Source organism: Haemaphysalis longicornis, unplaced genomic scaffold, assembly GCF_048455015.1.
Source record: "Haemaphysalis longicornis isolate Haplotype H1 unplaced genomic scaffold, Haemaphysalis longicornis Haplotype H1 scaffold_10, whole genome shotgun sequence".
NCBI classification, from domain to species: Eukaryota; Metazoa; Arthropoda; class Arachnida; order Ixodida; family Ixodidae; genus Haemaphysalis; species Haemaphysalis longicornis.
This window is the reverse complement of record NW_027526204.1, coordinates 103,408,742-103,433,678: the sequence shown is the minus strand read 5'-3', so window position 1 is coordinate 103,433,678 and position 24,937 is coordinate 103,408,742. Positions and strand designations below refer to the sequence as shown.

Here is a 24,937-nt window from a genome sequence, read left to right as displayed (position 1 = left end):
ATACCACTACCACTACTTTTCAGGCTACAGCAAGCCTTACGGTCCAGCTTTATAACTTCAAGATGGATTTTAACCATGACTCCAAAAAAGGGGAGTTCTATAATCATTGTCATCATCATCGTAGCTTCGGCGCGTAAAAGATTTGTATTTGAATCACTGCAGCACCTCTGAAGAAACAGCAGACAAGTCTGGGAGTGTTCCCGCACTGCTGCTGCTGCGGCTACCAGCCGGGGCAGCGACGACAGGGCTATCAGCTGTAGCCAACCACCGATCCGGCGGCTTGATATCAGCGCCCCGGACGGCGTGCTGCTGCGCCGCTTGGCGCAATCGGTGCGATGCCGTCGAACTCCTCCGGCGCAGAGACCGGTCAAGCGCACGTCGGTACGCACCTCAAGCAGAACCAGCCAGCAGACACTCAGAGAAACGGAGGGGGAAGTTGTTGGGACTCTGTTCGGACAACTATGAGTGGCCGTCGATGGGTCTGGTTGGTGCTGACCGCAGTCTTGCTGGTGCTATGCATCGCACTCATCGGAGCCTTCGCCGTACCTCGCAAAAGGTGAGAGCTGTATGAGTGTATACATAGCTAGTATGTGTCGTCACCACTGCCCTTTCTTGTGCACTGCTCGCAGATTCGCTAGTGCTGCTCCAAGTGAGAGCACCAGATAAGTTCACTACCTTTCGCCGTCAACGCGGTTCACAAACATGACAGTTATAGTGACGTCAGTGCAAGCTATGTATTCGCAATGGTTCTATGCAACTATTGTTGTACGTGTGTGTGAGCGCGCGAGCTTTCCGAGTTTCGTGTTGAGGACCCGGTAGAGGACGTCGAGATTACGCTTAGTCCCGGTTGCTGCATAAATTCACAATCGTTTTACAGCCATTCCCCTAACGCCGTGAGACAGGGGAAGAAGGAGCGTGGTATGGTTAGTTTTAGAACTGTTTTCTCTCATTATCTAATGTACTAAATGAGACGAAACTTGTTGTTACATAGGCTTCATAGACGACACATGCAATTTATTTTGTTTTGAGATACTTCCAACACCACACGACTTAGCACCGTTTGACGGGGACCATACTCCCCCCTTTATTGTATTCCGTGTGTTTGGAAGTGTAAAGCGGCACGAGAAATACAAAACACTTCTATCGCTTCAATGTGAGCTGCCAAACTCTGCCACGGTTATACAGCGGCAATATAATGTCCAAGCTCTTGCTTCTTTCGCATCGGTGTTGAAGCAAGCATAGATTTTAGCGGTGCAATGTACTTTATTAACGGCGCTGCCGAAGGTCGGAGGCACTTCTCCGCAAATACGCGCAGTTTTCCGTGTCGCCAGTTTCGCGCTGTCTCGCCTTCTAGTCCGCGTGCCTTTAAAAACCAATCACGTCGAGTTTCAACCAAATAAAAAAAAACAGCGCTGACACAGACAAACGTAGGAGGCGACACATGTCCTTTCCTGAGTCAGGGCTATTTTTCTTGTAGCAATGTTGCTCCAACAAGCCTAAGCTATCACTTTCGTGGGCGTCATTCTCGACCGTTTAAAAACTGTAATGGAGACGAGTTTGTGCCTTTTTTAATTTATAGCAAGTAAATTCATAGTAAGGTAGTAAAATCTCTTTCGCGCTTAAAAATTTAAATATTTTCGCTTCTTCTAGTGATGGATTGAGGTGCTGGCACACGGCTCCGTAACTTCCTCTCTGGCATTCCTACCCTGAAAAAAAAATCACGCTATGTTTGGACACTATAACCACTCTATTCTCGCTCCCAGTTCAAAGCTTCCTGATAAATATCGCAAATTAAGGTGATAAAAGCGTTTTGTACTTATTGTGACGCTCTGAAGTTTCAAATTGTACATGGACGGCTGTAGGAAGGGTACGGTGCCATAAAAGGAATTGCGGTATTGAGAATAGCTGAGAAATTACATTTAATTTGCTCGATAAAAAACCTCTATACAGTGACAAGTCTCGTGTCGTTTACCGCCGTACATAGTAAGCGATGACCACTTTAAAACCACCCATATCACGCAACTTCTCTCGTTGGCTCAGAGGGCTTGGGGGAAGGACTGTAAAATGAGTTGTCGCAGAATCTCCTTAGTCAAACAGAGTAAAAGCTCGCTAATTCGAACTCGGAGGGGACCATGAAACTGTTCGAATTAAGCGGAGTTCGAATTAGCGGGTGGGAGCAAGAATGAAGAAGAAGAAGAAGAAGAAGACTTTATTTTTCAGCAGACGTTGTTACAATCCCTGCTGAAGAGGCAGGAGCTAATGGCATTGAGTGCCTGACGAGGGCTCCTGACCCTCTGGAGTCCACAACAGAGGAGTTCACAGTAGAGGACATGTTCAAATCAAATATGCGTGCTTAGCAATAAGATCCATCGATACAGAGAAAAAAAATAAGTAAATCAAGAAAAATACAAAAAGTCGTACATTTCCTATAATGAGAATCAAAAGTTATACAATATACATAAAACTTTTTTCTTCAATACCTGTTGCCAGCAGATACAATACAACACGAAATGTTTCCTTACTGATTGTTCCTCATGTCTGTGAAAAAATCACGTCTTCACACAGTACAGTTTAAATTCTTTAGAGTGAGACACGCCTAGTGATTTTCATATCTCACTTTCTTTTCTATAAACATCACCTTGGTTTCAGTCTTAAATACGGTTGCACTGGTGCTAAAATTTAAATTATCCTCTAGGATGTTCAAGACATGCGGTACTTGATAAGTGGCCGATTGTTTGCCGTAATTAGTCCTAGTTTTAGGTGTACGTCTTATTGGACGCCGTACACAGTAATGACGGTTTTCTGCGTCACCATCTACATATAACTTGTTTTTGTGTACCATCTGCAGGAGTCTAAAGTAATACAGCTGGTCAGCTCTAAGTATTGAGTGTTTTGAAAACAAAGGTGAAGTTGGCAGGTCTTGGAATTTCCCTTGAAAATTTTCGAAACACCGTAATATCTTTTTTTGCAGGACAACAAGCTTATTGTAATTATTTCGTGAGGTAGCGTCACGGACATAGCGTCACACTGCGCGGGAAGAACACGAAGAAGCCACTTATGGACTCGTCATAGCAGATTAGGCGCTACTACACGTTTGTAACAGGTGATTTTGTAAACAATGTTCATGGAGCTCGAGCAGCGAACGAAATTCATTGATCAGTCAGTTGTTTTTCTGTTTCGTTGTTTTTCATCTGTAGTAAATTTTCGTTGGTTTGGATTTGCAACACATTGTAATCCCTCTGGGCCGACGTCTTCTGCGAGGAGCGATGGAAATCAGAGGATCCCAGTTCGAATTGACCATTCTGGATACCGACCCGTTCAAATTATCGGGAGTTTCCCCCATTGAAACAAGCAGGACTGTGCTGGGACTAGGGCGTCAGTTCGAATTACCCGAGTTCGAATTAACCAGCTTTTACTGTACCACCACATTTCACAGATATGACAAGTCTACAATTATACGTCGCTTAATTGCGCTAATAAATTCAAAGTACGCTAAATCAGCGAATGATCGAAATTTGTGAGCTCGTCATCAAAACGCTCCTCACCAGTAATGATACTACGGCAGCCCTATTGTCTCGGCTATCGGTGCATATCTGGCTAAACAACCTGCACCCACTAGTCTCGCTGTGACATCCGGTATCTTGGGTGTTGCTTTAAAGGGACCCTGCCACACTTTCGATAAGCGCTTTCACTCTTGCCTTCGCGTCTGGGACCACTGCGAAAGCTATAGTTATCGCCAGCACGGAGCGGCACTGCGTGATTTGCTCGTCGCACCAGACACGGCTTCCATTTCGGCTTTGTTTTTGTGGCTTTTATTTTAGTTTCTATGGAAAAGTGTACACTGCTGCAACTGAAGAAACACCGGCCAACAGTCGCTACATGGCCTTACTAACGTAATTCGAGCTGTCGAAGAACGTCAAGACCATGAAAGAAAGAAAAAACTTTTGGGCGAGTGTACAAGTTATCTGATGGGCATAGAGCAGTAATTTTTGGCTGAGGTACTCTGCGACCCCCTAATATAAGTACTGGGTGTGCTGGGTGACTACGTTCTTCAATCATTTAGATTTCAAAAAAGTTGAAGAAAGTGTTGCAGGGTCCCTTTATCGTTTCGGGGCTGATTGCGCGCTGTACTGCGCGAACCGCAGGCAATTAGCGTATCACAGCCGCCCGCCGTATCATAAGTGCATGGAACTGGAAAAGGTGTACAATGAGCGACCGCTGCGCCAGGCTGTATTACAGCATTTGTGCACTATTGCCTAGAAGAGAGGCCATGTACTTTATTGCTTCATCAGGCAACTTCATTAAATGCTTCTCAGAAATAATACAAGAAATATTTGAACGGATAACCAACGGCTGGTGTCCGATCCAACACAGAAATACATTTCTGAAATGAAAAACGATGCACATCACAGAAAAGCAAAATATAAAAATTAGGTAACCACAGAAAAATCGTTATTAAACCAGTAGAACATTTTACATGTGAACTGAAAATTTTTTGCAAGTTTAGTTCCCCTACTTTCCCTACATTCCCTACTTCCCTACTTTCACACAAAGAATTTAATCAACCTTTTACTATAAACATTTTTACAAATTGGAAGGTTGACATTTCTTTTCGTCATCTTTCCTGCAATCATCCTAGATTGAGCTCGCCGGGCCGAATGCACGGCAGTATTGCTGCAAAACATTATGCCAAAGAGAAAACTAACATTATCCGACTAAAAAAGTTTCCTCTGAAATCTACCGTTTGCAAAACGTAATTAAGGTGTTGATTACGTATCTGTGTACTAAGTACATTCTTATGTCATAAGAAAAGATCGGAGGGATAGCTTTTCATTTTTTATCTCCTCGGGCTATTCTGTTTGGAACTCTGAGAATCTATTGTGTTCAGAAATATTTTCCAAACTAGGAGTAAACCATTCTCCGATAATCTATATAAATACACCCCAAAGATTAGGATGGATCAATACCACCTTTCCTGTTCTTCACAGCTTCTTCAAGACTGTTCACACAGAGGTATTTAGCATAACGTAAAGTAATTCGACAAAGTCGTAATTGAAGCTCTACGCTTGCTCTGTGCACAATTTCAAGTTCAATAGATTGGTTTATCAGGTTTTAGGAACATCTAAGTCATCAAAGGTAATTCTACTCGTAGTAACCTTTGACAGAAAAATATAAAAAATTTCAGGCATCTTGAAAACCCCCAATCCAGCGTTCGTATTCAAGTATTCCCGAAAAAAACATAGGGGAACGGGAACTGTCATGTTCCCGAAGTAGTTTCTAGCCCTTGATACCCAAAACTTTATTATTTTGCTTAAGCGTGCGAGAAGTTTTTTTTTATAATCTAAAGGGACATCCGACATAACAAATATGAAGTCAGAAAAAAAATTCGTTCATCAAGACGGACACTAGGACACACTGGGCGCTGGGAAACACTGGGCACGGGCTGCCCATATATCTCTTGAACAAGAGAGCTACATTGATCACCATGACTTATGTTTCAACTCAACACAATAACGTAAAGTTTGACTATCATTTGTAATAACAACGAAATTGCATAATTTCGGTTACCCGTCATTATCCCATTAAGCCACCCGGCCTCGATGAAGGTTGACACGCGTAAACAATATTTTGTTAGCACATGGAAGTACACACTGCCCTCTCCTCTTCAATTTTTGAAGGTCCGGGATTCTTTTTCTGTGGATTAATGGTGTTAAATGTACAAACAAAATACTAAGGGCTACAGAACAAAATATTGGGTTGTTGCTCCTGAGCAACACTGGGCATCCATGGGTTAAAGATTTCTGGACGGTCGAAGCTCCAAGCAAAAAGTGCCTGTGTTACTATAAATGAGGCGTTTGGTTTGTTGTTGTTTTTTTTTTTTTTGTAAATAAGCCAGATCCTGAAACCGAAACTGTCAGATAAAACTGCAGTACGTGACACGAAAAACTCGGCGTCTCTTCCCTAAATATGGGGTGGCAAGGAAATAGCTAAAATAACTTCCTGCCAACATCTACGCAGATCGTAGTTCGTAACAAAAATTAGCCTGTACCTGTTGCTTTACGTATCACAATTAGCCAAATCCGTTTGCTCAATGGGAGTTTGCTTTTGGCTCGACTGTTCAGACTGTTTCGTTGGTGTTCTCAGAAGCTATTTTTTTCCTTTTCGGAGCAGGTTTATGATAAATTCAGACGGGAATTAGGAGATCGGCCAAAGAGCCGACCCCAGATGTCAACGACGAAGGGAACGGAAGAAGCGAACGAAGTGAAATTCAAAGATGTGAAAAAATAATTTCACCACGTCTCTCCCGTACCTACGGAGTAACTCTGGTTATATGTATTTTTTTACTGCCATATTTACCATTTTAGTACTTAACTAAGTACCCACCGCTTACAAGCCCTGGCAAATCCCCCCCCCCCCACCTCTGAGAGTACGAACCACTTCATTAAGTTGAAGAAGAAGATATGAGCAGCTTTTTCGTGAAGTGTTTTGGAAATTCATGGCAAGGCGATGAAGTGCTTGCTTATTTCTTGAGTGCGTTCAGGCGTGCCTGAGAAAATTATACTAGGGAAGAATTCGAAAAAAGCTGCTAATGGTGCCAAGAGCACTCACCTGCTCTCCGTGTATAGTTCTACGCTTCTTAATGCCATTTTGCATGTTTAATGCCTTTTTCGCGAAAACAATGGCACCATTGTTGAAAGTCAATTTAAATAAAGTTTTCATAAGAGTGCCGCATCAACTTGAGTGTTTCAATTCAATATGAGCCAAATGCAAACTTACGTACCACTCCAATATTGCTGAAATTCAACCCATAATCTTTAATCACTTGTGGCCATAAAGTTCCCTTTGCTCACATGTAAAATATATCATATAATGGCCTCGACAGTGTTGCATTTATGTCGGGTAAGAAATTTCCGCTCGTTTCTCAAATTCGCGTTAGTTAGATTTGGCTCATTTCAAAAAAAGACGCCTCAAATATCGCTTGATATCCTGGGGACATTTTTTTTTTTTCAAGCCACGAGGGCTAAAAAATGCTATCATGAAATTTAAGCGGACCCACCCGCAAGGTTATGCACGAGATTTGGCTCACCACAAAACAGAGCCAGCTGTTTTTCAAAAGAAGCTGTCGACAAAACCTGGATGCATTGCTGTGCTCTTTGCTGGGATTTTGCGTGCCCGCGGACTACTCGTCAGTGTGCATGATAAAAACGGCAAACAGCGGAAATTCTAGACATGACGGAAGAGTGTAAAAAGACACTGCTTTGTTTATGTTACCGCCCTACGTAGGCGCTGTTGGTCGTTTTTCGCCGTGAACACTAACTAGCCAACCTTTCTATTCTTTTTATCGTCGTTAGAGGAATGTCTGTTTCCATAATACGGTAAGAAATTGAAATGGCTACACTTTGTCTCTGCCTAAACTGGTGTCACTATGGCATCTACTTTGTGTTATCGCTATTTTGGCGAAATGTGTACGTTCACTCACTGATATCCCTTGCATTAGAATGGGCAGAATCCCCGTAGCTTTGCATTTGACTGAAGCGTGGATATCAAGAGTTTCCGACTTCACTGTACAACTAGGTGCAAAGCGTCGTGAGTGCTTTTTTTATAGCCAGTGTCTACATGTACGTCAGACGGAACCCAGAATTGAAAACTAAAGTTGCACCCGACGGAACTTTAAACCAGTGTCTAGAGTTACGTCCGCCTTAACCTGTAAATGATATTGAAGTTACGTCAGACGGAAATGAAAATTGAAGGTACGCCGGACGTATCTCGACCTCAGCGGTTAAAGATACGTCGGACGTACGCCGACCCCGAAAATCTTACGGTACGTCAATATGAAATCCCTCCTCCAGTGAAGAGACTTTACGTCGGACATATTGGATGCCCAGAGGCTAAAGAAAGATACGGCGGACTGACAGTTCAGGCCCGTCCGACACACCCGCAGGTGTATCCTGAGGTTGTGCTATGCGGTTGCCATGGTCGCTCGATTGTTCGTCTTGTTGGGCGTCTGTTGGTGCGATCCCGCCGGCCTTCGTGGCGGCGAGGAGCGGCCTCGCGCTCGTGAACCCAAGTTCTAGGGTCGAATCCCCTGGTTACCTTTCCTTTATTTTTTTTTTGAGACAATGACCATTGCTATGCATTTTTCTCTCATTTTTGTAAGATGAACCTTCCTAGGTGCCAGCCGCCACTCGTAGTAAGTTTTCCGCCTAACGCGGTGCGAAAAAAACAGGACCCATCTGTAGCTTGTGATCTATGTCCGTGTTACTTTAATCAAGTCTTTCCTGCCTTGACCAGCCGAAACATTGTGTTGCACCGGCACAACCCACAACTGTGAAAAATTCACTCTGTGTGCGATGTAACAAATTTAACTTTCGTTCTTCTTTCGTAACAAGTTTATGGTGAGCCTGTCCTAAGTTCCCGAAATTTAAACCGTGTTTCTTTACGCTGTGTAGACCATAAGCTAGATGGTACCGCTCCACATCAGCTTCCAAAAATCGAGTGATCATTGCAGTGCTTCGTGTAATGACAACAGCGCAATACGTACCACTGCCGTCCATCTTCTAAACATGTTGCAGAAATGCATTTCTCAAAAAAAAAGAGAGTAAAGAAAGTTCTCGGGTGGGGGGGATTCGAACCTAGGACTTCGGGTCACGAGCGCGAGGCGGTACCTTGTCTGCACGAAGCCAGACAGGATCACGTCTTGAACAGAGGCTTAACAAGTCTAACACTCGAGCGACCAATATCCCAGCATTCATGCTGAATTTTTGCGCAGCGTAAGACAAGGACAGATACAACAAGGGATACGAAGACCAGCGAAGACCAGCGCTGGTCTTCGTGTCCCCTGTTGTATCTGTCCTTGTCTTACGCTGCGCAAAAATTCAGCATGAATTCTGAGTACCAACTAGCCCGCCTAGCCCGACTATATCCCAGCTGTAATCTCGTCTGATGTAAATCGCCTAAGATCACACGGGAAGCTCTTCCTCCGTGGCATTGGATTTGCATTTACAGAGGGAACCACACAGCACAACCTCAGGATACACCTGCGGGCGCATCCGACGGTCCTGTAGAGTCATCCACCGGCTAAGTCCGTGCCTTTCTTTACCCTCGGGGCATCGGGTACGTTTGAAGTAAAGTCCTTTCATCGGAGAAGCGACTTTATTCCGACGTACAGCAACATTTTCGAGGTCGGCGAACGTCCGACGTACCTTTCTTTAATTTTCACTTACGTCGGAAGTAACTTCTATCATTTACAGGTTAAGCCGGGCGTAACTCAGGACACTGGCTTAAAGTTCCGCCGGACGTAACTTTACCTTTCAATTCTGGGTTCCGTCGGACGTAACTCTGGAAGCTGGTTTGAAGTTCCGTCCGACGTACCTTTGTTTTCAATTTTGGGTTACGTCGGACGTAACTCTAGACACTGCGTTTTTTATAACATTGGTACGACAAGTTTTACGCTTCAAAACGGGTAGAAATGTTCACAGTTCAAAAGTTCAACGCATGCTGTTATCTGACGTACAAAGCAGGTCATACAGTTTACACTGTTACATCAGTTTATGGCGCAGTTATCCATTTTCAATGAACAAAAACATATTGAGCTCCGAAAAGAATAGGCGATTTTCGCACGCAATCTCCGTACCGAGATATGCGGTCAGTATCAGCGAAAAGACGGGCAGCAAAATCTGGGGCATAATTTTAACTAGAGCTGTCAGATGCGATACCTATAAATACGCAGTAATTTTCACTATACCCCCCTAAACATCGTAACCCAGGTTAATATCAAATCTCCATGACATCGTTCTAATCTAAGGCTAACAACCAAATTACCGCGCTCGTACAGAAACGGCCTCAACCCCTCACTTCTCGAAGTAAATGACGAGATGCGCTTCTGATAACTTCGAAATGTGTACACCTTATCGACAGCATTACATCGTCTTGTAAATATTATAGATAACGTGCGACTGATCCGCCATGTTCATAATATGGCGTACGACAGTCGGACATTTAGATAAAGGTTGTTCATTCAGGATGAACGCGTGCCCAACAACACAAAAATGACCCTCCGGTCATCGCCTTGTGACTCACGGCTTATCTGACCCTGACGTGAGGTTAGATTATGTTTTTTAAAGAGGACGATGAATTTTTTTGGTTACCTAAACGCGATAATTATCGTACGTGGTGGTATTTGTTGCGTATACAGCTGAGGAAGCCCGCCAGGTGCATGCCAAACGCGATTTCTTTTCACCAGGTCCCCATGGCTTCGGTACGGAGGCAGTGGCTCAAAAAGATAGCACGAAGATAACTAGTTCTCACCGCAAGCATTGCCCTGGTGCGGCCATGTGTTGGGCTTCTAAGCTCCCCCCTCAACACCCCCCTCCTCCCCCCCCCCCCCCCCCCCCCCCCCCGCCGACAGAGCTTCTACAAGCGTGACGCTCCAATCACGGCAAAGACGCCGCATTCGTTGAAACGGTTGCCGTCGAGTAGTGCTCTCTTCGCTGAAAAAACGTTGTCTTCCAGAGAGAACAACGGCGCTTCCCCACACAAAATGAACCTGTTCAGGTGTTTATACATAGTCGAGCCTTCCCTGTGAACTTCTGATTTTTGCCCGAGCATAGACGAGCTTCACGACAAAAAACACCTCCTCGACGTAAAGCGAAAACGGTAAACGTTTCCCCAAGTTTAAATGAACGGATATGCTCGAAAATAAACAGTGCTAGTCAAGCAGGCGCATATGGTATCAGTGTGGTTACTTGTTTACGTTGAAGTTTGCATAGCTAAGAAGCGCTTGTAGATTTAACCGTGAATTATTGTTGCTGGCCGGTTGCTGGCCGGATCGGTACAATCGGCATTGATAAATACGACCGCTACTTTTTGTGCGACAAGCAGCAGGCCCCATTGCAAGGCAAACGAAGCTGGCGAATTTGAGGATTAAACAGCCCCACCTGATGGAGCACGCCGTCCCTACACGGCAATTTTTTGGCACGCTGGCTCCCAATGTCGCCGGCTGCGACGGGCACTTCGCTATCTACAAAGCCGGTCGTGCAATGAAGCCACTCACTCTCACGCGCAGCTAAGCTGCCAAGCATCGAGATATGAAATCTCATTCCTCGGTAAATTTTCTGTTCTCTGCTTTGTTCATGAAGTGTCATCTACTCCTCCCTGAGTTGCCCTTTGTACGCTTTTGCAACTTGCGTGGCTTGAAGATTGGGCCAGCAACCGCACTTTCAGCAGTGTTTCGCAGTATTACTGTCCGTGCCAGTTTTTCCGTACTCTGCCTGCGCACGAAAACGATCACTCGGGCAGCGCTTCATCTGACCTACATGGGTCAATTTTTCGCACGTGAGTGGAATGTCGTGCAAGACACAATACCGGCATGGTAAGTCGGGTACGACGCCCCTTGGCTCTTCCAAGTTGATGCTTTGACTGAGACCGCTAAGCTTGTAGAGTGCAAAAAGCATCACGCGAATGCCGGCACACCCTGCCACTCTCTTTGTAGCGCAACTGCTAAGAGACAGACACATGCGCGTCCGAGGGATCCGGTTTGCGACGTGGCGCGGCAAAATAGATTGGACGCACGTGGGAGTCGCCAATCCGAGGGGTCTTTCGGTAGCCAAACCGGTTTTAGGAGCCGGATACGCATATGCAGACGCATATTTTTCCGTTCGTGTGTTTCGCCCTTTATGCCCTATGTTCTAAAGGTGTCCCACATGCTGAAGAAGGTGGCAGGACGTGCCGGTATCTGTGTGGCGTTTTACGCACACAGAAAACTAAGTGATCCGTGCCACAAAGTGGCACGTTTACGGTTAAGGCGGCGTTTTGAAAAGAAACATTCTTCCCGCCAGCACCGGTCAAGGCGGCGACGAGGACACGCTGTACCTGAGCCCGTACGTGGAGAAGCAGGAGGCGCAGGAAGCTCGAGCCCGCAGCGTGGTGCCCATGTTCTCCCTCCCTGACCTGGGGTCCGAGGCCCACGCGGGGCTTATAACCGTCAACGCTATGCTGGACAGTCACCTCTTCTTCCTTCACATCCAAGCCAAGGTGAGTTCGACCATCTAGTTCGACAGCGCTAAACAACCCGTTCAGCGGGAAAGCCGGTGTCGGAAGATGCGAAACGGTCCCAGCCCCTGATTGGTAAGCGTTCCATAGCCCGGCGCGTTCCTTGGAGCAGCGAAAGGTGGTCGTCCAGGCCAGTACACTTCAGATGAAGTAAAATAGCGTGAGAACGCAGTTAAACGAGCGAACAGAGAGGCAGCGAAAGTCACCTTCATCCGGAAGACGTACTGTTAGCGCTGAAAGGCGTTCGCAGGATAGTAATACACGGGATGCTAGCGTCCCGTGTATTCCAATTTTGTGTCACATCCAGCGCAATCAGTACGCTTCGCAATCGTAGCCAACTGCCCCAACTTACCACCCTTAATTAACCATCGTCGTCTACTCTGGTTGCACGGCAGCCGGAGCGCGCAGTGGCGCAACGCGCAGGATATTGACCGAAGCCAATCGAGAGTGCCAGGGCGGAAGCGGATCGCTAAGCAAAGTGTCGCTAGCAGCAAAAAGGCGAAGTCCTTCCAGGACGCAAGGTGGAAGCAAGGCCTTTCAGACGTTCAATTGGGCATCAATTCTTCCGCATGCACAGCCCATAAGGAGAGCATAGATGTCCTCGAGCTTAGTGCCTTTTGGCGAGGCGAGGAAGCGAACTACAGGTTTTCGAAAGGCTTTGTTGTGGCTTCGATCGCTCTCCTTCACGTTGCGCCGCTTCTCGTTCATGCCGCCGTCTAATGAGAGCGTTGACGACCACGGTGTATTCCGCGCCTGTACGTTGGCTCCTTCAGCTGCGTTCTTCCGCTTTCTCCATCTGCGGCGTATTGGCAACAACCTTCAGAAATGTAGGTACTGACGTGGACGATCACCTCTCCCTACTGCCGATTTTAAACTGTGTTGTAGAACGCATCGTGGTATGGAACGCTTCCAAAGGAGCCGTTTCTATGCCGTACGCCGGTTTTCTTGCTCTTATAAAACTTTCGCCTTAATAACGTGACAGCCGCAGCAGATTTTTCCAATGACTTTCTAGGTCCCGAAATTCGTATGCAAAACAAACGCTAAAAAGAGAGGCGTTTCGTTCCTTTTGCGCGAGTAGTAATGCGGACACCGAACGTCGGCTGCTAACTAGGCTTGATGCCACTGGGCTCTGCTGGCTGATAAAGGCCACGACCGGGCGTTAAACGTCCAGTGTGATTTCTCGCTTTTGAATTGAGTTATCAAATATTTTGCATACCTGTTATCGCGCCTTGGCTGGTATCAGTATTAAAACAGATCGATAACTACTTAAATAATTAAAGCAGTAAATAAATCACGTATAAAGAACGATGTGTGGACCCGCCTCGGTGGCTCAGTGGCTAAGGCGTTGTACTGCTGAGCACGAGGACGCGGGTTCGATTCCCGGCCGCGGCGGCCGCTTTTCTGATGGAGGCGAAAAGCAAGAACACTTATGTGTACGAGATTTCGGCGCACATTAAAGATCCCCAGGTTGTCAAAATTAATCCGGAGCCCTCCCCTACGGCGCACCTCATCGACTGCGTTGCGTCGGCACGTTAATACCTACAGTCAATAAATCCAGAACGATCTGTGCCTTCACATGCCGAATCTCAAGTGAAATTCACGTAAGTTTTTGATAAATAGGCGCCCAACCATATTGAAGTTGGATTTTCCCGTGCCCTAATCCAGAAAACGTTACTGAGGGGCCCATGCAAAAACGTATGTTTAGTTCATTAAAGGGACCCTGCAACACTTTCACTTTCTTCGAAATTTTAGATGCTTGCAGAACGTAGTCAACCAACACACCGAGCACTTAGATTAGAGGGTCGCAAAGTGCCTCAGCAAAAATTACTGCTCTATGCCAATCAGATAACGTATAAGCTTGCTCGACAGATTTTCCCCCTTTCCCAAACTTGGCTTTCTTCGCCGGCTGTAAGGCTGTAATGACGTCATTACAGCGATGTAGCAGCTATTGGTCGGCTTTCCTTCAGTTACAGCAATAAACTCATTCGATAGCAACTTTTTAAAGAACAGCCACAAAAGAAAAGTATACACGTAAGCCGTATCTGCTGCGACCAGCAAATCATGCAGTATACAGTTCCGTGATGGCGATAACTATACATTTCACAAATCTTCAGACGTGCAGAAAAGAGAGAAACCAGTGAAAGTGTTTATCCGAAGTGTTGCAGGGCCCCTTTCATCATCATCATCATCATCATGAGCCTGTTTGTGTCCACTGCAGGACGAAAGCCTCCCGCAAATATTTGCAACCACGCCTATCGAGTGCAAGCCCAGTTCATGTTTTTCCCCCAAATTTTCGTAGCTCATCTCGCTAACGAGTTCTTGGCCGACCCCTAGTGCGTTTGCGGTCTAATGGCAGCCAGTCTGTCAAACGGATGGTCCACCTGTTGTCCCTCATTCGGATTACTTGACCAGCCCATGCCCATTGTTGGTTGTGCAAAAAACCGGAAACGACTGAACATGTTTCCATTGATTCTTGGGACGGGGTTTTCTTCTGGGATGAGCTGCAACGAACGCTGCAAAAAGAACTTCCAATCGACGCGCGCGGTATTCGGTATTTGTCCGTTCAAAACGAAAATGGTATCCCATTCGATTTAATCACGCTACTGGGCCTGCACAGTAGATGGATGTGTCGTACGGCAGTCCGCTACTCCAACATTGATGCGCGTCCTGTCCCGGACTATTTCCAAGAGGCCGGGTCTCCTTCAATGAAGTTGTAAAGGCACAAGTTGATGTACCAGACTGGCTGTCACAGGTGGAAAAGCTAACACAGATGGAAATATTTTAGCCACTAGCGCTATACCTCAAAATGGGTCAGCGATTTTATCATTTAGTTCAACTTTGTTTTTGTTTGTAGTACTGCTTGTGTTTGTATAGTCGGAACATGTTTGGAAATAAAGAAAAAAAGACAGACGCTATGGCGAAACGCCGTGTGGCTCTGCTTGGGTACAGCAAGCGAGCTACGACAAGGCGAGCCCCTAAAGTGCTCTGCGCTTAAAACTTAAATTGTTACACAGCGCTCGTGTCTTCCCCTCCCTTCCGGCCCGTGTCTTCGTCTGCGCTGACCATAACGAGTATCTCTACTCGCTCGATTGGCTACCCTACTAAAGAAACCTATTGTGTAGCTAGAATAACAGGAGGCACCTGGCGATGGCGAGCAATTGCGGAACGAGTTTCGTAGAGTGCTGTCCAGAGAACGTATCAAGGGGTGGCTAACGGTGCCTGAAGGTTTACCAAAAAATTCAATAGCAGATCAAAACAAGGTCCAACTAGTACGCTTTCGCCCCCACATTCTTAGAAAGTTCCAAGCAATGCCCCGCAATTTTGTTTCTCTCGCAGCGAAACCACCTGGAGGCTCCCCTGCTGCTGTGGCTCCAGGGAGGCCCCGGCAGCTCTTCGCTGTTCGGTCAGTTCCTCGAGAACGGACCCCTGGCCATCGATGCCCACGGCAAGGTGCACCCGAGGGAGTACACCATGCGGGAGTACCTGAACGTCATCTACCTGGACCAACCGGTGGGAGCCGGTTTCAGCCGGACGGGTAGCCCCGACGGGTACCCGACCACCCTCGAGGAGCTGTCGCGCGACATACACCGCTTCCTCGAGCAGTTCTTCGAGCTGTTCCCGGAGTACAAAGATCGGGACTTCTACGTCGCTGGAGAGTCTTACGGAGGTATGTGGTGGATTGATTTCGCGAAGTAAGCAGCCCATGTCTTTTCGGTATGGACTATGGTGGCGGCAGTTCTCTTTCGCTGTGGTGACAGCAGTCGTAAAAACCGTGCTGAATGTTCAACTAAGCCCGGTGGCAAAACAAACATCCAATCAAGGGACAGTCCTTGATAATCGCAGTCATGACCAGCATGCTTTATTCGCTCTCTGCAGGACGAAGCGATCTTCCATATATGCTTCCGACCACCCCTCTCCCGAGTTTGTCGAACCCATTTCCTGCCCGGCATTTTCGTAACTCATCCTCCCATCGCGTCCTTTGTATTCCTACACTTCTTTTGCCATACCTTGGAGCTGTTCCGTTAAACAAGTGGTCTTCCTGTCATCCGTTAGCCGCATTACATGACTTGCTGAACCCCACTTTTTTACTTAGTTTGCGGCATGATGTCTTCCACTCGACCACTCGAGTGATTTCTTTATATGCTGGTTTCTTATTCCCAAGTGTTACTCCTGTCATCCTTCTTTGCATAGTTTGTAGGACCCACCTGTTTCCTTCTGGGTACTGAGTAAGACCTCGAGTTTCTGCCCGACATGCCATCACTGAAAGTGCACATTGCGTATATACACTCATTTTGGGGACAGAACTTAGTGGGGGGGGGGGGGGGGGGAATTTTCTGATCGCAGCCCAAACCATTACAATTATGCATCTAAGTTCTTTCTAATGGTTTATTTGTGCGGTGATAACCGCCAAGGTAGTAGTCCTAACCATCAATTTCTGTATTCCACTGCCTACAGGGACATTCTTGCCGGCATGTCTGTTTGACATTATTTTCTATTTCCCGAAATTTACATTTCACACTATACAACAGAACTTTTTAATTAAATTTATTGAGGCATGTCTTCTTGGTCCTGCATGGAGCGACTCCATAGCAACGCGTCACTCGTCTTTCAATGCACATATTTCGTCCTTGCCAAAAGCTATTGCTGTCTTTAAACTTCCTGATTTTAAGTGCAATGCACTTCTTAAGCGACCCTGAACCTGCGTCCACCGGCGATGTCCGCGCACGTGGAGATGGGCGCGCGCAGCCTGGCCGCTGACATAGCACATACCCACGTGGGGGATTGGCCAGGAATCTCCTCGTCTTCCTTGGCAACGGGGGGAGATGGGCGCGCGCTGCCTGGCCGCTGACATGGCACATACCCACGTGGGGGATTGGCCAAGAATCGGGCGTGAGAAGGGCTAATGCACCTGCTTAAGGGAGTACTGACACGAAATTTCAAAGCTGAGATCCGCTCTAGCAATCAAGTACAACGACAACACAAATAGGTGTCTGTGAATAAATGCATCTTTCTTTCTTTGCAGTTGTGTGTGTGTGTGTGTGATCTCTCTTTCGCGAACATTACCGAACCGCGCAAATTCAACTCGTGCAATCGCACTTTCACATTCTTCCCCTCGGGGAAATGCGGGGAATTTTTTAAATCCTTCTTCGTAATCTTGCTTTTCTTATAAAGTTTTGACAACTCTCCCACTTCCTTTTCAAATGACGCTACTGTTTCTGAGTTCTTCAATGGACCTCTCCCGGGGTACGTCACGCGGCGGCCGTGACGTCACGGAAATCGCACGTGCTGGGCGTGGCCGGGAGGGTGGTTGGCAAAACATTCGGACCGGCGCGCGGCGCGTATGCAGTGAGGCTGCATTAGACGCGCGCAAAAGTGGAATTTTTGTTTACGTGTTGGCTTTTCTGATGCCAGTGGGCTGCTGTGCTCTCGGCTACCCAAATTTTGCGAGCAAAATCAGCGGCATCAGACTTTTCGGAGTCCCCACAGAGGTAAATTCGGCGTGTATTGTGGATGTGCGCAATGTGCCGAAGAGGCTGGCAGCCAAAGCAGCGACATAGTCTGCTCTTACTCGTAGCAACATTTCGCATTCTCGAACTTCAGCTGTTCTCTAAAGCGCAGTCATACCGTCTACATTGGCAGTCCGCGCTGATTCGTGCAATGAAATGATACTGTTTATCAACCATCTGCTATCATGCAGCACCAGCAGAAATTTGCTCAAGTGAAATAGGGAGGGGGAGGAGGGGGCAGACGGAAATTTTCTTGCTGCGAAATATTGTCATGTTTTGAGAAGGTAGAGCACTGTATTAAAAACACAATGAATGCCTAACCTGCTTAGGCGACGCGAAATAAATGTTTCGACGAGGGATCCGCGATAGCCGCGCCTGCCGCCTGATCGACAACGACAAGTTTGGTCTTTTGTTATGGGGGGATCTGTTCAAGACGAACGAAATTCATTGCTTGTAAGTACAATAAATTTTTACCTTGATCAATTATATTCTGCCTTGAGGATGCCGGAAAACTGAGATGCTTGCCGTGCTCACATGTAGTATCGTGCCTTCGGGGCGAGATGGGCCGCTCACGCGACTCGAAAAATGTGTTTGTCCTTAGCGAACAGACTCAGTGAATGTATTCATTTGTTGCGGCCTCCCGACGCTGGCGTATGCAGCGGGCGTACATGGACACTAACTTTAACTATCATGAAATAATGACTACCGAAAATATTTCAGTGCACTGTCGCAAGATATACGCACTAACCATATGTGGTTGCTATGTTACTCTCACAATGACGATGAACCATTTCGATATTTCACTCTGCGTAAAGGTAAGAAAACAATCGGTCAATCTCGTAGAGAACGACATCATCGCGATATTTTTATTGGAATAATTTTTGCCTTTTGCTCTTCATATTTTTGTTTCGTTGCTGCTTATTTTACTATTTAATCCTTTCATGCTTTACCTTTCCTTTTTCCCCTCGACATGAAATCGTGTGTACGCCACTGTCTGCGGGCGACGCAGAGACCAAGAACAGGGAGCGTTTAACTGCCTGAGGCACCGCGCTTAGCTTAAGCGGACCTCGAAAGCAACAATAATTTAGCTTTCCTTGGTATGTGTCCGAACACAAAGAATCTTCAAAAACATTTTGGAATGCGTCGCAACAGCACCAACCTTCAGAATGACTCGTTTAGGCTGTTCTGCCGCGCACTGATTATCCGAAAGCGTCGCCGTTCAGTTGACCGTACGTTAAACGAAAGTGTTGCGGAGGTTGTAGATGCGGAAAGCTACATGGAGGTGCGACGGCCACAGCTAGGATAGCTAGACACCCCACCCCCCTGCAATGTGGGAAGCCAGTGACGGCCCGAACCAACGGCACATCGTTCCTTTCGGCCAGACCGTGCCGTCGGCGCAGGCGCTTTCTGCCAACCGCCACCTCACTTCGCGGCCGCCAGCAGGCGCCACCCGTCGCGCACGTGCGCTTAGTGACGTCACGTTGTTTACATACAGGGAGAGGTCCATTAGGTCCTTTGTGTTGAGAAAACTGAGCACTCCCGCTTTGGGCCCTTACCACTTAAAACTACTGCTAATTGCACGAGCAGCATGGTTACGTCATCGTTCAGTGCCTATATGATATATTCATTATGGTTAATCGAAACTGTGAATTGGTTCTGTAGCGGCCCTCCAAGCTTCACCATCCTAATTCTTAGTGGCTGTAAAGATAGGCTTATTTTTCATTAGTTAATCCTTTCCCTCATAAGTCCAGAGTCATTCGGTCCTTGATAATCCTTCAATGACAGGATCGTACATTGCAAAGCGCTGCGACTTCCCTCACAACATATGGGTTTGCAGTGAAAATGATATAGCCATTTCGTTTTTCGTTTGGCCAATGGGCGGTCAACAGCCGCCTCCCCTCCCCGGCATAGGTACCTCTGCATTTACTAGTGGCTAAGAATCAATGAATGCAATTTCTTAACAGAAAGCGATGACTTCTTTTCTTTCTATTTGCAGCCAGGGCCGCTGTAGCCCTGGCCATCCGACTCCACGAGAATCCGGACCTTCCGGTGAAGCTGCGAGGCGTCTCCTGCGGCGTCGGTTTCCTGGGCCCTCTGCTGCCGATGCTGGACCAATCCGACTACTTCCACAAGCTCGGAGTACTCGACTACCAGGGCTGGCAGATCTACAAGAAAAGGATGGCGGACGTGCAGGACCTCGTGACCGCAAACCGCTCCATAGAGGCCCTCGGTCTTCTCTTGAAGACCGTGTTCGTCAACACGGATCCAAACAAGGAGCCCACGCTGTTCCAGCGCCTGAGCGGCTACGCTTTCGACGGTAACGTGCTGCGGAGCGTCGAGCCAGCAGAGTTCGGAGCGTACCGCGAACACGTGGCCTCCGCCGACTTCAAGCAAGCCGTCCACGTGGGACGCAACGCCGAGTTCCGTCGGGACGCCCAGATCAACTCGAAACTGGCGTTCGACTATTTCCGCAACATATCGGACATAGTGAGCACCCTTATGGACAACTACCGCTTCCTCGCCTACACCGGGCAGCTGGACCCCGTACTCGCTGTCAACCCTATAGAGGACTTCTTGCGCGATCTCGACTGGAGCCGTGCCGGTCAGTTCAGGCACGCCCACCGCGCGCCCTGGTTCGCCGGAGGGCGCGAGGAAGGCATCTCGGGATACGTGACCACGGCGGGCGACTTTTCCTTTGTCGTGCTCGCCAGCGCCGGACACTACCCGGGGTTTGATCAGACACGAGCCGTCGACGACTTGATGCGGAGGTTCGTGGCGGGAAATTTGACGCAGCTGCACTAGTGCGTGTGCCAGCTAGCCCGTGATACGAGGGACAAAACAAACTGAACTAATTAAGCGCTAAGAGTGACTCTTGAGTGGAGGGGCTGTGTGCGTGTTCTATCATCGTTCACGTGGACACATTTGATTCATTCGCGAGTGCCTTCGTGGTTGGTGCGTTTTTACTTCGATTATATCTGTGCCCGTTTTATCTGTCAAACAAGTTCGCAACCTGTTGAAATATTCCGGTGTCGCTTTCTGCATAGATATGTATGTTTGAACGAAATCAACTGTCTGCTAATTGTCTCTGTCCCCTAGTCAGTTGAAGAGCGACGCTTCTCATGCGCTAGCGGTTCCTTCTTGCGATCGCAGCGGTAACGCCTTTTAATGCGCCAATTAATTTTGATTGATTGATTGATAATTGATTGTAGGGTTTAACGCGCCGACGCAACGCAGACGATGAGGCGCGTCGTAGTGGAGGGCTCCGGATTAATTTTGACCACCTGGGCATCTTTATCGTGCGCCTAAATCTCGTACACACGGGCTTTTTGCTTTTCGCCTCCATCAGAAAAGCGGCCGCCGCGGCTGGGAATCGAACCTGCGACCTCGTGCTCAGCAGCGCGCCGCCTTGGCCACTGAGCCACCACGATGGGTGCCAATTAATTTTAACGGAACCATACATAGACGTACGCACCATTCCTGTTGCAACGCTTGTCTATGGGTAAGAGCACATCCCACTTCAAGCAGTCAAGGAATCGACTTCCCTCTCTGCGACCACAGTACCCGTCTATAAGGCACCGAAGAAGGGGTCGTGAACCTTGACAGCCACGAAACGGGAAGCCCCTGAACTCTGGTGTCTAATAGCTAGACGATCTACCAAGCTAAACCAGGCTCGGGATGTACCATATGAAGACGGCAGGCTTGAATGCGCTTGTCAGACGATTCTAAGCAGAGTGGTGTCGAAAAGCTACCTCGGTACAGGATGCGGGACGTACACAACCACTGCGTCAGAATTCATTACGGCAGTGGTTCTCGAATGGTGTTCCGCGGACATCAAGGGTTCTGAGAGGGCGTTTCAGAGGCCCGTGAAGCCCACCCAAAAAAGTATGCACCCCACTTTAATTTTTTCTTGAGAAACTTTTCCGGCAACGCCAAGAAACGGCTTCGCTGCATGGCACGAACATACATCTCCGCTTTGCTTTTAAAGTCGGCGTTTAAAGCGAAAGACTTTTTAGTGGAACCCATGGCGCGCTATCAAAAACCTAACGCCTTTCCCCATACAGTTTGGTCGACCGAAGAGCTTTGATAAGATCTTCTGACACACGGCGCGTTCTTGAAACCGGTCTTCCATTTTGTGAGAGCGGCTACCTAAAAATCGCGAAAAAAGGACGGTTCTAGATAAAACAATACACCAATCTATCATGAGGGATGGGTATAGTATTAAACTTCATCTCCTAAACCATGTATCGCTATAATTTTAGATCGTTAATAGATGTGTTTACTTAGAGCGATTAATATAGTTTTATGAGTTCGTTTTTTACGAGATTATATGTTTACCCTGTCTCGTGTTAATCTACAAGGACCTAATTTCCATGCTTTTTCCAGCACCACTGTATAGAACTGTTTAGTCTAACTGGCCTAACAATCTAATCTAATTTAACAAGATGTGGTCTTACGTGTGCGTAAAATTCCGATCTCTCCCTCGACAAAAATAAAGTGATTCTTCAAAATGCATACCAAAATTTCGCCTGTTAAGACATGGCTGCCCAGCCCGAACATTTTTGTGTCTTAAGTAAACTGTCGCCTGTGCGATGTACCGGAAACAATTCAGCACTGCTTCATGAATTGTAAGGGTTTGTAAGAATTGCACATTGTAACTCTTTTGAGATGTCCTCCAAAGAAGTCTTAAGCAGGACTTTGAATTGAACCGACATCGTGTAAGGTATCTTGTATCACCCGAAGGCAGTGATAGATGATTGTTTTTTTTTTTCTTTCCTTATCGCTTTGCATAGTTTACGGAAAACACTAATGCTGGATAGATACGCTGAACCTACGGTTTATTCACTTTTGCCAAATGATCGTTTACCCTAAAGACGCCTACGACCAAAATAATTCCCGTCCTGACTGATATCCCCTCCCGTTTTTAAATCAAATGTACATAATTGCTAATCATGTTTATATTTGTTCTTGATGTTGTATTTAACTCATCTGTATTTGTACATAATTGTAAATACGTGTTGTAACTATCATTTCCTATATTGACTTGTGGTGCAGTAAATACCACGTGGAAAACAAAAGACGTTTGTCCTCAGTCCGTTTTCCATACGGTACTTGGCTGTGTGCTCCTGTGGTGACGTTCCCTACCACCTTTTTGTTTGCTTGGCACGTACAGTCGGCAATGGTCTAATTAGTGTCGCATCATGGCGGCGATGGGAGCATTCACAGTTGATTTTACCCAACCGGCCTAACCGTTTCTGCTCACTGACTAGCCAGAGTCACTGTTAATTATTAATAATGACTCTGGCTAGCCAGTGCGCGGAAGCGGTTTGTCCGGCTGGGTAAAATCAAGACAGACTGATCAGTTTGCAGTTGTGAAACGACACCAGCGAGGATTGCTGTACTGCATGGGAGTAATCTGTCTTGATTTTTACCCAACCGACCAAACCGCTTCCGCTCACTGACTAGCCAGCTATTATTAATAATTAACAGTGACTCTGGCTGGTCAGTGAGCGGAAGCGGTTCGGCCGGTTGGGCAAAATCCACTATAACTGCTCCCATCGCCGCCATAATGCGACACTAATTAGACCATTGCTCGTACAGTCTGTGGAGATCTCGGTTAGCAGATCGCAACGCTGACGTTCACGCCAGCTCACCTTAAAGTACTCCCACGAGGTGCTGGTCCACACGCAGAGTGAATTTTCAGCTATGAGTGAGCATCTGACTGGGTTACAATATTTGGAAAACTCCTCACCATCCGAGATTTATAGGTTGCATTGAAAATAAGTGCAAATAGACCTTGGGCGCATGCGCGTTGCAAGTGTATGCAGTCGTGCTGCACACAGGGTGTAACGTACTTCGGTGTGTTAGCCTGCGGACTGGGCGAAAAAATAACATTGACTCCTCACCTCATGCGATTATTCTAGAAACATTGTACACATTTTTCCGCATTGTACATACAATTTTTGTATGTAGAAAAGGCATGTTTCCTTTTATGTATAGTGGACATATTTATGTGATCCAAATATGACCTTTTTTTTTTCTTTCGCTGTGAAGACGCATTTTTTGTCTCAATTCCATGGAATAAAAATAAAAAAGGCCACTGCAGTTGAAGTCAAGGCCTGTGCGGCGTTGTGAAACGTACTTAAGGCGTTTATTTCCCTTCAACCCTTCAAGATTTTACTGTGACCAATGTTTCCGCGTGGAAGCCGAAACGACACTTTCCTTTTAAACTCGAACTGACTCGTGGTCGGCGTCCTTGTCTCTCTTCATCAAAAGCCACAGTAGGCTGAGACTAGAATCGTGGGTTTCGGAACAAGCGCTTAGGTTTCAAACCCCACTGATGCCAAAATTTTTTCCAAAGACCCATGATTTTTTTGTGTGCGTAATGTTCTCTTAACTCAATTTCGCACATTTTTTTACAGCGAATCTGTTTAGAAACTCGCTATTTTCTGTGTCCGCCATTAAAAATAGCCAAAAAATGCCGCGCGCACGTGAGACCATGCCTCGCGGCGACCACCGGGCAGTGCACGAGGTCGCGGGTTCGATTCCCGGCCGCGGCGGCCGCTTTTCTGACGGAGGCGAAAAGCAAAAACACTCGTGTGTACGAGATTTCGACGCGCCTTAAAGATCCCCAGGTGGTCAAAATTAATCCGGAGCCCTCCACTACGGCGCGCCTCATCGCCTGCGTTTCGTCGGTGCGTTAAACCCTACAATCAGATCAGAATCAGAATCAGACCACCGGGCAGTTTAAAAAACAAAGAAAATGCCGAACGCTCCTGTGTGCGTGCCTCGCGGCGACCGCCAGCGTCCTCGCCTCATGTTTGTCGAGCCAAGAATACCCATTTAGGGACATTGACCAAAATTGCGGCGTCCACCTGGCAGTTAAAAAAACCAAGAAAACGACGAGCGCTCATGTGTGCGTTAGCAGTAGTACAAAACTTTAATGAGCCATAAAGTAGGTCCAGTTCCCTAGTCCGGGAATCCAAGTGATGACCGGGTGACCGATGCCCTAGATGCCAGCAGTTGCTGGACGTCCAGGTGGTCGCTGGTAATCAGGGTCTCCCACAGCTCATGGAGGAAGAGGGCGAAGGAAGTGGTAGGAGGTCGGGGTTTGCGGACTAGTGTGCCAGGCTTAGAGTAAAAGGATCATTGGGCTGGAAATTGAAAGGGAAACATTGGGTGTAAGCGAGTTGGATGGACGAAGGTATTCGTTTGGATCCGACTAAGAGTCGTTTCTTCTTATTTGGACAGCTTGGAGTGAGGTCGAAGGAATTGTCTGTGTGGACTCCGCTTGTTCTTCTTGGGTCTGGTAGGAGAGTACGCAGGCTTGGTGATGGGCAAAATAATAGCCCGTCAACGTACAGTGGGTGGGTCTCCAGACG

At 47.1% G+C, this 24,937-nt stretch overlaps 1 protein-coding gene across 2 annotated transcripts; it reads left to right on the top strand.

Moving 5' to 3' along the window:
• Positions 1-322: 322 nt before the first annotated feature.
• LOC144159004 (putative serine carboxypeptidase CPVL) lies at positions 323-22,993 on the top strand. Of its 2 annotated transcripts, none has more exons than XM_077690232.1 (4): positions 323-556; positions 11,838-12,033; positions 15,388-15,718; positions 19,555-22,993. In XM_077690232.1, the coding sequence occupies exons 1-4, from the start codon at positions 336-338 to the stop codon at positions 20,358-20,360; spliced, it is 1,554 nt and encodes a 517-aa protein (XP_077546358.1). In that variant the 5' UTR covers positions 323-335; the 3' UTR covers positions 20,361-22,993. The 2 variants fall into 2 exon arrangements, with proteins under 2 accessions (XP_077546358.1, XP_077546357.1); XM_077690231.1 differs by lacking the exon at positions 323-556 and adding an exon at positions 11,158-11,371.
• Positions 22,994-24,937: the final 1,944 nt, after the last annotated feature.